At 30.6% G+C, this 14992-nt stretch overlaps 1 protein-coding gene across 3 annotated transcripts in view; it reads left to right on the top strand.

The window, feature by feature from the left end:
* Positions 1-14992, top strand: part of LOC142321549 (glutathione S-transferase C-terminal domain-containing protein homolog) — a 46878-nt gene that overhangs the window by 17798 nt on the left and 14088 nt on the right. For all 3 annotated transcript variants that reach the window (XM_075359717.1, XM_075359719.1, XM_075359718.1), the window contains 3 exons: positions 5311-5632; positions 9852-10399; positions 12461-12686. In XM_075359717.1, the coding sequence (XP_075215832.1) occupies positions 5311-5632; positions 9852-10399; positions 12461-12686 (1096 nt within the window). The remainder of the gene's footprint in view (positions 1-5310; positions 5633-9851; positions 10400-12460; positions 12687-14992) is intronic.

The raw sequence follows: 14992 nt of genomic DNA, 5'->3' as shown, positions 1-14992 counted from the left end.
ATATGATCCGAGGGTCTTGAAAAATTGTAGCTGAAACAGTTTTGCTCTAATGAAAGAATTACATTTACATTTTTTTGTTATTTTTCTCCTTTCAAATAATGAAGTCTGTTTTCCCAGAAATTAAAATTTAAAAAGAGTAATTTAAAAAATACATTTTATTGAATTTATTTCTTGTGCAGAAAAAGGTTAGGTCGGTAAGGGATTTGAAAAATAATTTCGTTTGCTTTTCTAAACACTCACCTAAAAATTGAGTAAGTTGGAATTTTTTCAGATCAAAAATTTAATTTTATTTTATGTATCTGCTATTCAAATCCACCTTCCAAGCCTATCGCTTAATATTTTAAAGTAGCAGTTTTTATAATGGTTCAATTATAAAAATTGCTTTTCTTGTTAAATGTAATACTTATTTTATTAAAAAAACACACAACATGTAACTAGATTTGTACTTCCTGTAAAATTTGCATTACCAATAAGTAAATTTAAATTAATTTGTATGTTTGAAAATATACAGTTTTCTTTTAATTTTGCATAAATTTTGTGCTGTAATTATTTTTTCAATTTTGTCTTTCTATTCATCAGTTTACTTGTGTATACCATAAAATATGTCAGCTATTAAGAATAACCTGGTGTATCATAGTGGTCTATTTTAAATTACCTAGAAAACCTGTTTTGGAGTAATGAAGGTCGTGACTGGACAAAATATGTTGGAGTAATTTGTTAAAAAAGTTCAAAACTGGTTAAAATGAATGTGTTGTAAAAGTATTAGTAAAGGAGAGAGATATTGAAAATCATTTTGGTCAGAATTTGTTTATATATTTGATGTAGCTAGGATAGAGAAAATGCTTTATAGTATAAACTTCATTAAAAAAATTATGTTTTGTATCAAAACAATTATTATTATTATTGTAAAGATACAATTATTTCAAATTGTATCTAAAACTGATATTTATGATTAAAAATTTTGTTTCATGGCCTATTTGAGACTTAAATAAATTTGTAAGTAACTACTACTCAAGTAATTTCTTCAGATATATTTTAAATATAACTTTTAAACTTTCTTTCTGAATTTTGTTTGTTTATCTGCTTAGGATGGATAAATTAATACATTAAGAATTTAATACTTACATCTTAAACAAATCATTTTTCAAGATCTGTAGTATTTGTATCTGTAGTGTTTGATAAATCTGTGAAAAAAAAGGACACAATTCTCCAGGAAAAGTTTTCTATTTCTCAACAAAATCTCGTTTCAATTTATACACTTGGTTCAACAATGCTCAAGTTTTTTGACCACTTATCCCATTCATATAAGATTTATTCAAGTCTTCAAAACTGGCAGATGTTTTTGCAATAACTTCAAAATTTCTTTCTAGCAAGCCAGTTCTTCATATTTGTAAACAGATAATATATCGAAGATGCTGTCAAGGCCAGATGCAGGTACAGAGTGTATTTATTGCTCTTTTGCTGGGTGGGAGAAGGGGTGATGATCCCTACTTTAAATCCAAAATTGCAACTTCCAACTTGGTCCTACCTAATAAGTAAACTCCATTTAAAGATCTTTGAGTATTTCAAGTAGCTAATTTACATATCTAAAGTCACAGAGCTGAATGACAAGCATTCCAGTCTCATGGTCAAGAGGACTCTTGTTTGAGTTTCCATATAACTTTTTTTAAATATTTATCTTCTTTTCTTACATATAAACTAATGGAGATGATTTTTTTAATTGTACAGTATTTATAATACAAATGATTATAAGAATCTAAAAAACTTGTGAATTCATGTTTGCTGATTTTTATTTTATTTGAATATAATTAACACTGGTGTACATGATTTTTGTAAAATGAATGAAAATGCTTTTTGTGTTTTATTTTATTATTAAAATATCTATTCCCAAATTTTCCTACCATGTCCCATTTCAGAGTTCTTTCTACCTGTTAACCTGTTTTGAATTACCTGGAATTGTTTACACCTGGCTTACTGGATATTCCCACTGCTTTCTACAAGCTTTTAAAAACTCTGTTATGTTTCTTTAAAGTTTAGTTTGATTCTGTCTTGCATACAGTCTTATGTCTTTTAGTGATTTTGTTATATTTTGTGTAAAATGGCCAAGTCCTAATTGTCTGATGCAAAAATCTAGTGGATAAGTTTTTTATACATGTGGAAGATTTACTTTAAAGTCACAGATTAGATCTATATCTCAGGAAGTCAAAAAAGCCTAATTTTTATATTTTAAGTGCCAAATTGGAGATCAAGATAAACATTGAGCTCCTTATATTTTCTGTGCGAGTTTCATGCAAATCTCGCGCAGTGGATGCATTTCAAGAAAATTTCTATGCTCTTTGCTGTTCCTGTGGTGTGGAGAGAACCTTCTGATCATATAAGTGATTGTTACTTTTGCTTTACTAAAAGAGAGGTATTCAAAAAAGCAAAGGGTAAAATTGAGTATCAAAATTTGCCTTCAGCACTAAGGCCCATTTATCACAGCCAGGAATTTCCAGTGCCAATTGTGCCTTAAACTTAGAAAACAATAAGTTTCCTGATGATTGTTATTTCTCATTAGAATTTGGTTCACAACTTCCTGAGACCACTGATAGTGACCCTGTTTTTACAAACCGTCAGTGACCCTTATTTAAAACTCAAAACAAATTAAATGACTTATGTGCCTTGGTTTGCTAAAACAAAGAATTTAATTTTTTGGTTCCAGACTTCAAGAATGAAATCTGTTAGATAAAAACACAAGTGTTTCACTTTACCGAAAATGGAATGTAACATTTTAGTTTCTATAAAATTGAAGGATTGCCATGAATCTGTTATGATATTGATGGTTTAATGAGTGAACTTATGTTGAACACATACTTTCTGGGTGGCATATATTCATAGATTCATGCAAATACAGTCTAAAAACAGTCTTGTTTCATAATGGAAATGAAAAACCATCTCGCTCATTCAGTGACATGAAAGAAAACTATGATAACTTAGCTACCATAATGAAGTTAAATATGAACAGTATCAGTTGGATATTTATGGAGATATAAAAGTGAATTTCCATTCACATTAGGGCTTCACGGGGTTTTACAAAGTATTATTCTTTTATATGCCTATGGGACAGTCGGGCAATACAAGAAGAACATTTCATTTAGAAAGATTAATCCAGGTACTTCAAATGTAAATTATGCTCCTCTCATTGATACAAAAAAAGTGCTTCTCCTGCTTCTGATTATTAAGGTTCGACTAATAAAAAACTTTGTTATATTATGGATAAAGAAAGTAATGGTTTCAATTTCTTAAAAGAACTTTTTTCCCATTTAAGTAATGCAAAACTAAAAGAAGATATCTCTATTGGACCTGAAATAAGGAAACTTTTAAGTGATCCCCTTTGTAAAAAAAATAAAATGTTAAAGAATTGGCTGCTTGGAACTGTTTTGTGAGTATAGTGAAGGGATTTCTGGGTAATAAGAAAGATGAGAACCATAAAACCTTCATAGATGAAGTAGATAAAACTATAAAACCCTCAACTCTTAAAAACATATGAATTACTAGGATATCGCATGTCCTTAAAAATGTATTTTTTGTACTCATTTGGATTTTTTCCAGAAAATTTGGATGCAGTGACGAACAAGGTTAGAAATTTACCAGGACATCAAGAAAATTTGTCCTGATGTTCTTAATAAAACACAACACCAGGGATGCTGGGACCCATCTGTGATGGGTGATTACTGCTGGTTTTTAAAGAAGATTTTACTGAATATAAGAGAAAAAAATATATATTTTTGTCATTGCATTATGTTGCTATGGTCCTTTATGCAACATTTTATATTTTTTATTGCATATGTTCCTTAATAAAATGTCTTTAATTAGATTAACATGTTTTAGATTTAAATATATTTTTTATTCAATATATATTACATTGAAAAAATATGTCATCTTTTGTTTTTAGTCAAATCCCCAACCCCTATAACAGAAAAATTGTACATCTTACAGTATTTTGCATATCATTTTCAAATCAGGGGCCACAAAATATTTAAATACAACTTTTTTCATCAAAGTTACTTAAAAAATTTTTAATTTGTTGACTAGTGTTATTTATTAACCTGACAAAAAGACTTTGTTTTACAGAACTTGAAAAAAGTTAATTAAATAAATTTATTTTGATTTTCAGCTTGCCTATTGCAATGCAAAGATATTTTTATTTAATTTTTTTCTATAATCATATGAACTGTAACGAGCATAAAATTTCAAATAAATTTATTTCGGAAAGTCAATGAAGAATCAGCCACAAGTATAATCTTTCTTGCTGATGGAACAGTTACTTTGGAGTGAGTTCATAGACTGCAATTCACTACTTTTTTCAGTTTCTCTGTGCTTAGAAATTTGCAGTTTACTTTTCAACACTTTGATTGTGAGCAAATGTGGCATTCATCTTATGAATAGTTTTTGCATGTGTAAATATTTCTGTGAAATATGATGTGTTCATTAATTTGAGATGTCTATCGTTTTTGCAATCTTATTCTCTCTTTCTTCTTTTATCTTTTGTCTTCCATCGCAATATCAAAAGTTTTTTCAATATTCTTTTAGTTTGTAACATAAACAGGCCACCTGGAATGTTCAGTTTCATTTATGCTCATATGACCACTCTGAAAATAACTGTACCACCGATAAACTGTTCTAATCAATGGAGTCGACTCGCATAATATTTATTTAGTTGTGCTTTAGTTTCTTGAATGATTTTATCTTTCAAAAAATAATGTTTGATCACAACAGTAGTTTTTTTTTGCAAAAGAGCTACTTTCCCTTTGCCCACTTTTCATTAATCACAATACTTGGTTGACTCAAACGACTGACTACAACAGAATTATTAATGTATCCGATTGAAACATGGTGTATGCACCTAGCAGAGATGTGAGAACTACGAATGACTTGAACAATGTACTAATAGTACAGTCTCTACCGGTGGTCATCTCTTGATTTTGTACCGACTTATCAAATATTTTCATCAGAATTAATTGATAATATATTTTCTATATATATATTTTTTGTCTTTTCATACCTACTTGCCAGTATTGGTGGGTTGGCAGGAGAAATTTAACATTATTTTCATATCAGATGTCCATCTTAGGTCAACCTACCAGTGGGAATGAAGTATGGAAATTTGAGTCATCTGAAAAACATTATTGCTGACCAGGATAATAAACTCACATTCATAAAGAGCATGGAGTTAATTTTGTGGACTTAAAATCTTTTGTGATGCAAATGTTTGTAGGTTGTCTTTTTTATTTAAAGTATTCTTATATAAATTTTATTGGTTTATTTCAGAGTTTTCATGATGACTGAAGCAGAAGTATTCTTATTAATCCACAACATTAATGGTGATGAGTGTATTGTTCCTGTTCAGTCAGCCATTTGTCTTTTTGTACTGAAATACTTACAGTTACCTGTACAACTGATTATTTCATTAGTGTTAAATGACAATGATAACTACCACCAGCCTACTGTATCAGTTAATTTAAAAGGATTTAGTTATAGAGTTCTGTCTCTAAAAGATTTAAAACATCCCATCAAAGATTGCCATTTACCTGTTTTCACCAATAATGATGGAATCTCTTGTACTGCTGGATTGTGTGCCGTTTTAAGAAGAGTAAGTAATAATAAATTAACTTACAAATAATGGCATTTTTTATTTTAGGGTTTTGCTTTTCTTTTAATGTATGTGTTTTTCATATAATTATATTCTTATTTGGAATTAGTTGAGAATCTACACTAGCTTTGATGAAACAATTGCATTCTGATGTTTTAAAAGTAGAATTTTTATGAAATTCAACATTTTAGAAAGTCTAAAAATTTATCCAAGGTTTTATTAAATAGTGTTTTTGTTAATGTCTTTGTTAGTGATAATTGACTTTTCTTAAATTAGAAAAGAGTAAAGTTACTCTTTTCTAATTTAACATTATACACACTGCAGTCAAGTGACTGCAGCGTGTATGGAAGGCTTTTACAACCCATATCTACTGTATTTGTGATGTAGATTTGGTCATTTTTCTCTATGAATTATTATACTGATTTTTGTAAATTTAAGTTTTGAAGTGTTAAGTGTTTGTAAAAGTGTTAAAAGGAATTCACCAATTACTTCCATGCTGAAATTTTCAATGCAGAGTTAACTGATGACAGAAAGTTGTGATTCATTCTTTGTTTGCTGTTGATTCATCAGATAATCTTTTGATATGCTGTCCAGTAGTTATTTCCTTTTTTGTGTACAGTTCTCTTGATATGTTGTAATTGATAAAAATCAACCATAAACTAATTCCATACTCTAATGTCATACTCCAATAAAATAAACTTTCTCTTATAAAATACTAATACTGTTAATTTTAGTAGTGTACGATAGTGTACAACCAACTTATGTAATATAGTATCAACTGACATTTTTTAGCTCCCCCAGGTGATTGATCCATGGTTTAGCATTCACTGGAACTGCCTTAGGGTTGTTGGCTGTAGCAGATCTCCTGAGTAATTAAAAGTGTGGAACACGGATACATACACTTAATATATATAAAAAGTGCATTAACTCTTTGTGTAATGTAAATGTACATTAATTCTGCATATACAGAAATTAAAGTTAGAGTTCAAGCTGTATAGCATCTTGAAAACATGCCAGGGAAATCTATTTCTTCTTTGATAGAAATGGTTTTTGACCATGGTCTCAATTGAACGTCATTTTTATAAAAACATCCAATAACTGATCATTGTAACTCTGCTCGTTCATTTTCTTCTTTCTGCTTTTCATTCTCCTATTCATTACACAAATCTTACATTTTTGTTATTCTGAACGTTCATGATAAATACTTATACTTATACTTGATAGCTTCTTCAATTCTCTTTATCATTTTCCAATTTCTTCTAAGAGAGTGATTCTCAACCTTTTTAGCTTCATGACCCCCAAAAAGTAAAAAGAAATATATCATGAATATTTCATGACCTTCAACCTCTCAATCCAGTGAAACCTAGTTAAAACTATTTAGCTGCATTGATAGCGAGGGCACATGAGCAAATTACAAGTTCCAACTTGATATGCCCCTTGTAATTTGGACTGCCTGCATAATATTCGCTGTGAGATTATCATGTTCGAACATGCATATGATATGTTAGAACACATCATGCTCCCAGCAGTATAAAAGAGGCATAACAAATTGCAGAATGTCAGCTTAGTTTTGAATGTGAAGTTTGCGTCTGATGCCTTTATTTAAGTTTTTAGAAGCATAGTTTAATTGAAAATAATAATTGAGGTTTCGGTTTTTTAGAGTGTGGTCAAATGATGTAACTAGTTTTTTTTTAAATTAGATTTTTATGCTAAATGAATAAATTTATGAAAAAATGAAGTGAGTCTTCTACATCCAGTGAATCAACTGATAAAAAAACAAGATTGTACAGTGAAAGTTATTTAAATTGTGGATTTACCTCATTAGATGGAAAGCCAGAGTGCATTGTTTGCTTTCAAGTCCTCTCCAATGAAAGCTTGAAGCCATCAGAATTAATTTTGACACTTGTAAAAAAATCTCCACATCATGAAAGCAAACCCTTGGAATTTTTTGAAAGATAATTATATACTTTGGGAAATCAGCAAGCATCTGTTTGTAAATCAAGCCATACTCATAAAAGTACACTTGAAGCACCTTATCTCATAGCATTAAGAGTAGATAAGATGTCTAAACCCCATACAATTGCAGAAAATCTTGTACTGCCTGTTGAAATTGATATGGTCAGTGTTTTAAAGATGTGGAAGGAGCAAAAAAAATTGAAAAAAATTCCACTGACAATCCAGTGTCAAGGAGAATTGATGACATGGCTGCAGATATTCATGGTCAGATAATTCAGCAAGTGAATCTTTTAATATTCACTTTGATGAATCAACACATGTAGCAAACATTTATCTGTTCTTATGTTTTGTGAGATATGAATGTGATAGGGACAGATCAGTCAAAGAAAGTATGTTTTACAAATCAATAATACGTGTTCATGCAACAGGACAGTGTCTTTATTATGCTTTTTGTGAAGCTACTAAGAACTATAACATATATTTGACATAATGTATTGCAGTATGTAGTGATGGTGCAAAGGTGATAACAGTGGATTTCTGAAAAAAATAATCTAAAGATCATCTTATGTAGGGGAAGAATGGACCCACTGCTTCCTTCACAGATATGCTCAAAAATATGCTGGAAAATCTCAAATAAATTCTTTGTAAGGCTGTAAAAATGGTTAATTTTATTAAAAGTTGACAATTACAGAATAGGTTGTTTGCTGCAGAAGTCAGATGGTTATCGCAGGGGAAAGTGTTAAGCTGGTTATTGGAGTTACGAGATGAATTAATAATATTTCTCCAGGGTAAAAAAAATGCCATTCTCAATGTTTTTACAGAATGATGAGTATATATTGCGATTTGTTTACTTAGTTGATGTATTTTTGCGGCTTGAATGTGAATTTACAAGGATGTGATAAAAACATTTTATTAATGATAGACAAAATTCATGCTTTCATTAAGAAGCTGGATATATGGATTATTAGCATTCAAAACAAAATTTTGATATGTTTCTGCTCAGTTCTGATTATATTGAGAAAGATTTGGATGAAGAAGGCACTATTATTCACCACAGTTTGGATAGCATGAAGATGCATTTGCTTGAGCTAAAAATTCAGTTGATGGAGTAATTCCCAGGAGATAAAAATGGTTTCTCAAAGAGCGGCTACTGAATCCTTTAGTGAAAATGTTGTTCCAGCTGATAACTACTAATTGAGATTCATGACCAGCTCATCGAAATGTTACAACATTACATTTGAAGATTTGGTAAAACCGTGCAAAAAAGTAAAGCCAATATGATGGTGTGTTACTTCTATAAATTAGAACAATTTACAGATGGTTTGGTAATTTTTTGGAGTGATTTTATGAGCACAACCATGCTGAACATTTTGGACAGCCTGTTAAGGTTACAACTAGAGAGAATACTGAAAAAAATCCTATGGTGATTGAGGATAGAAGATTGAAAGTGTGTGGGGGCTGCTTCAAACAAATTGAAAGGAATTTTTGCTACATTTTAAAACAGTTGATGAAAATGACTATAATACTACCAACCTGAAACTAAGGAACAGTTAAAATGTTGGGTTGCAGTAGGAGAACTTGCTACAAAGAGCAAGAAAAACGATTGTTGCTGTCATTTGGGATGGGTACTCATTGCATAAACTTCATTGACTTTTTGGAGCAGAGAAAACGATAACCGGGCAATATTATTCATATTTCCTGGATCATCTAAATGAGAAAGTAAAAAAGATCACATTTGTGAAAAGAAATATTTTTTTCACAAAAAAATACACTTGCTCACTTTTGTGATAGTTACAGCAAAATTGTGTGAATTTTACTACAAAATTCGTCCACATCCCCCTTACTTGGACACCTTTGAACTGTTATCTGTTTCCAAATACAAAGAACTGGCTTGCTGATTTACACAAATCATAAAGTTACTGTTGAAATATTTGCCTATTTTGAAGGCTTAGATAAGTCATACTGTAAGGTTGGGTTAAAACCTGAGCATTGTTAGACTTAGTGAAAAAACTTGAAAGAAGATTATATGAGAAATAAAAATTTTCGTTGAGAAATTATCTTCTTTATTTTTTCCATTGGTATCAAATATGTGGTGTTGTGTGTGTGTGTGTGTGTGTGTGCGCGTGCGCACACACACACACACACACACACACACACACACACACACACACACACAAATTCACTGTATGTTATATTTTTATAGATCATTCTAATTAAATGTGATGTAAACTTTAATATATTTTATTTTATTCTTTTAATGTAGGTGATAAAATGCAGTGGAGAAGAATGGAAGTGGCTGTTAGGTTTCAGAGAAAGTTGTTTAGCTGCATGTGCCGAAGTATCTCTATGGACTAGATATTGTGAAGTGGACATAATCAATACAGTTGAAAGTGTGCTCAGTGATAGTATAAGTAATATTTTAAATGACAGTTTAAAAATTCCTGTCGATGTTGTTCGCTTTGAAGAACATTTAAATCAAGCAGTTCGTGTTCATAATATTAAAAAAGTATTACAGGATAAAAATCAGGACACATTAAATCATAGTTTTGCTGAAAGTCATCAGATGTCTTTAGCTGATATTATAATATTTCCATGTTTCTATATTATACTCAAGATTATTTCTAGTAGTTCATTAGAGTCATTGTTACCATTAGTTCATAAATGGTACAAATTAATTTCTGAACAACAACATATTTTGGATACATTAACTGTATTTAATTTGTTGCCAACTATTGTGATTAATGATCTAAATATAGTATATATTAAGCCTTATGTTCCTACACAAAGCTTGTATAAAAGCGACCCAAAACGGTAAGGAAACTATTCGTATAATTTTTTTATTTTTAAAGTGATTAACTATACAGAAGCATAAACATAATATTTTTATTTTTTTGTGTTTAGTTTGTAGTTATTTTTAATGCAAGTTATAGTTTTTTTTTTACTAAGCAAGGTTTATTTATAATATTACCTTTGATTCTTGATAATTGTTTATGTAATGGTTGACAAACTAAAAGCATGTTTCATTTATAGTATTATTTTTGTATAGTTATTTTATGAGTTAACCACCAGGCTGGTCTAGTGGTTAACTTGGTGTTGCAAATCAGTTGTTTAGATGCTGATTGTCAAAGTTAAAGATTCTGAGGTTCGAATAGTATTTGCTTTATACGGATTTGAATACTTGACAGTGAATACTAGTATACTTTGGTGGTTGGGATTCAATTAACCACATGTCTCAGGAATGGTTGGCCTGAGTCTGTACAAGACTACATTTCATTTATATGTCATACATATAATCCTCATCTTATGGGGCCATAGGGAGTTGCTTATTGTTCACTTGTTAAACAGATTGCAATGCACACATTAGGAAAAGTAAATATAAGTTACTGGCTAAATCATCTAATACTATTAGAGATAGCTACATGATTTCCATTAGCAAAATTTTAATTTTAATTCTTATTTACCGTAATAAAAGAAATTATTTCTTTTTTTATAAGTAGTTGTCAAAATAAAGATTATGGTAGTGGAATGTGATGTTCTTCATAGTTATTTTTTGAGGAAATACATTTAATAGAAATAAATTTAAATTTCATTTAAAATGCATTAATTATTTAGAATTTATTAACTCTCCTTTAAAAAATCAAATTTTGTTTAGTTTTAGGTGGTCAATTTTGTGACTCCGTAATGGAAAATGTAGTTTTTGGGAAACATGTTTTCAGAACATTCATTGTTATTCAAATAGTAAATGCTGTGACACCAATTTGTTGGAATTGAATTTAAGCATGAATCTCACCAATTATCAATGTAGCATATAAGTATTTCACATTATCACTCGGAAGTAATGGTTACTGTGTGACCATCTTCTTTGAAAAAGTATGGGTCAATAATTCAAAAAGAAACAATGTATACCATAATTTTGCAATTGCTTTTTGTACATTTGCAATGAATTTTTGTCATTCCAGTAATGGAAATTTTATTTGTTTATAATTCTCAGTAAGATAAAAATGTGCCTAATCTGATGCAGTTAGTTTATTTAAAAAAATTGGGATTCATATTCAGAATTTCATTAAAATGAATACAGAATTTTAATTTCACTTCTCCTTTTACCTAGCTAAGATACTTTCTGATTGCATTTTGTTTTATTCAAACCTCCATAAGAAGTAAGTGCAATAAAACAACTTTCTTTTTTGTCATTTACAGACTAAAAATCACACTGTTGTACTAATCAGATAACATTAGATTGCATTTGTTTGTCAATTTGGTTTTGAAGTAATTTCATTCAGAAACAGGAGTAGTAAGCCTAATTTTTTTTGTCAATTATTATGTTATTTGATATAACTGAATTACCAAGTTTATCAAATTTCTGAATACAGGTCATTGATGCCATTTAATTTTGGTTGCTGTTAGTCAAGAGAGTAGGTAGGGAGATATGGATGCCGGGGATCCTGTACCTGAAAATTTTACTAACAGAAAAAATTTTTTTACATAATTCTTTACTGCTTACTTACATATTTTAATGTTCTACGTATTTTTCCTACTAAGTCTGTCGAAGGTGAAGCCTTCAGTAGCTAGAGTTGTATAACTTTACTGGAGAAGTTGTGAAAGTTTTTCTACTCTTTGGCAGCCGTTTTCTTTAATGTAAATAAGATATTATAAGGAATATAAGTTGCATATAAGTTGGTATATAAGTTGTATTTAAGGTGTATAAGTTGTTGAAGGTATTATAAGTTGCTGGTTTGGTATTTCACCTAAGTGAGTTTTCATATAGTAGTTTTTGAATTAAGTATTCTGCACTCATGTTATTTTTGTTCACCTGTTGTCTACTAAATGAATTGCGTTACAGTTATCAAAATATCAAATATTTGTTTGTTACAGTTATAAACCAAGGTCAAAATTGTATACAAGGCAAGATGAGGTTGATGGTATATTATTGACGATGGATAATATATTGATACCTGTTGAGTATTCTTCATTGCCATTTGGTTATGAAAAATTGTTAGATTGGTCATGTCTACCTACCAGTGTACAACCTGATGTTCCAAACTCTAGGCTGAGCAGAAAAGTTCAACAGTTAGAAAATCTTGCCAAAGCTGTTCTTAAGGTATTAATTTAAGATTTGAAATAATGTTTGTTTACTCACATATATAAAAGTAAGGAATCAAACTTAACAAATTTAAATATACCATACAGATATAGTCACATATGTAGATGTACCACAACGTATACAAGATCTATAAATAAAGTAATGAGACTAATTTTTTTTGGCAGCCAAAGTGACAACACTGTAAAGTTACTAGTAAACATATGATTGTATGAATAGCTGATTTATATTAGATAGTAATATTTTAGTCTATTGTTGCCATGTGAGATGTAAACAAACTTATCATGAAATGAGTTTTTGTTGTGCATTACAAAAATGAGTGATACTAATTATGAGCAATGTTGTGGAATCAAGTTTTGTGTTAAATTCTGTGAAAATGCTACTGTAACTTTTTCAAAATTGAAAAGGGCGTATGGAGATGATGATCTGTAACCAAGCCAAAGATTTTAGGTGGTGTAAAGCATTTTCAGATGACTGGTAATCAGTTGCAAATGATCCATGCTCTGGAAGATCGTTAACGCCAAAAAGTGACGGCAATATTGAGCAAATCAGAGACTTGATATGGTACGACTGGCAATTAACTGTCAGAATCATTGCAGAACAATTGAACTTGAAAAAACTTGTGGGTCCAAAATTGGTCCCACAAAACCTCATTGTTGAACAGAAAAACAACAGGATGGAAGTGTGCCGCGTTCTAGAACGAATTAAAACTGATCCTGATATTCTAAAAAATGTTATTTGATCCAGAAACAAAACACCAGAGCAAGGAGTGGCACATTTCAAACTCACCACATCCCAAAAAAGCAAAAATGATCAAATCAGAACCATGCTAATCTGTTTCTTTGATAGTAATGGCATTGTCCATAAGGAGTTTTTGCTCATAGGACTGACTGTAAATCAATATTTTTACTGATAAATTCTTGAAAGACTGCAGAAAAGGGTTGCCTGCGTGATATCAGCCATCAAAAACAACTGGATGCAGCATCACAACAATGCACCTTGTCACACTGCATTCTCAATTAATGAGATTATGGCAAATAAAAACATTCTTGTAATTTCTCATCTTCTTATTCACCTGACTTGATACTTTTTCTTCTTCCCAACTGTAAAAAAAACACATCAAAGGACACAGATTTGGAACAAAAGAAAACATAAAAATATATAACCAGCCATCTGATGGATATTCCGGTTTCTGAGTCCCAACACTGCTATGAAAAATGGGAAAACGGTCTGAAGTGTTGCGTGGCTTCCCAAGGGAATTATTTTGAAAATGTTAAGTTCATATATAATTGGATTCTAAATAAAAAATTTTTCTGAACTGGTCTCATTACTTTATTTACAGATTGGATATTCATCCTGCAATTTCGCAGACTTCACTTCCCATTAACCACCCTCACAGGTTATGTCAAGTAACTATCTAATCAAAATAGGAAAGCCGATAAAAATTAAACCAATGAAACTGTTATTTCAGTGCAACATGTTTAAGTGTTAGTAGCAATTTTCTGGTGTAACAATACAACATAAATTTTGTGTGAAACTGAGAAAACTCACAGAAATGTTTCAACTTTTGAAACAAGTGGTCACCAGTCAATTGAAGATGACCCTCAACCAGGAAGGCCTTCGACTTCAACTGATGACACCCATGATCAGAAAATCAACGATCTGGTGCTTCCATTGACTGTCAGACAACTTGCAGAAGGGTTAGCATCTCAATTGGACCATGCCATGACATTTTGAATGAAAAATTGAACATGCATCTAGTTGCAGCAAAGTTTGTTCCTTGTTTGATGACCAAACAGCAGAAAGAACACTGAATGGATGTTTGTCGGCAACCTCTTGAACAAGCCAATGATGATGATGAAACATTCACGCAAAGGATCATAATGGGAAACAAAAGCTGGGTTTACAGCTACGACATTGAGACAAAAGTTCATCATCATCAAAAAATCAGTACTAACATTTAAACACGTTGCTCTTAAATAAGAATAACATGAAAGCTAAACGAGATATCAACAATCCAAGCACATGTGGTTATATAAGAAGTAATGCTGCCACCGCACATCTCTAAATATCTATGTTTGTGTGTAATTAAAAATGTTCAGTTATTTTCTGAACAGACCTCGTATACAACTAAATTACCAAAATTAAAACGGTTTTTAATATTTATGTGGTATGAGAAAGTTTGTGTATTTGGTCAGCCACATTTGTTTTAAGTTTTAATTAAATTCCTGCTCTTATTGCTACCGGCAGCACAATATAACTTCAGCATAAAGTAGGTATTCTACTGGTATGTAATAAATCAACAG

The sequence above is a fragment of the Lycorma delicatula genome, chromosome 3 (assembly GCF_047948215.1).
Source record: "Lycorma delicatula isolate Av1 chromosome 3, ASM4794821v1, whole genome shotgun sequence".
Classification (NCBI taxonomy): domain Eukaryota; kingdom Metazoa; phylum Arthropoda; class Insecta; order Hemiptera; family Fulgoridae; genus Lycorma; species Lycorma delicatula.
The sequence above is the reverse complement of the archived record's forward strand: the minus strand, read 5'-3'. Positions and strand labels throughout refer to the sequence as shown.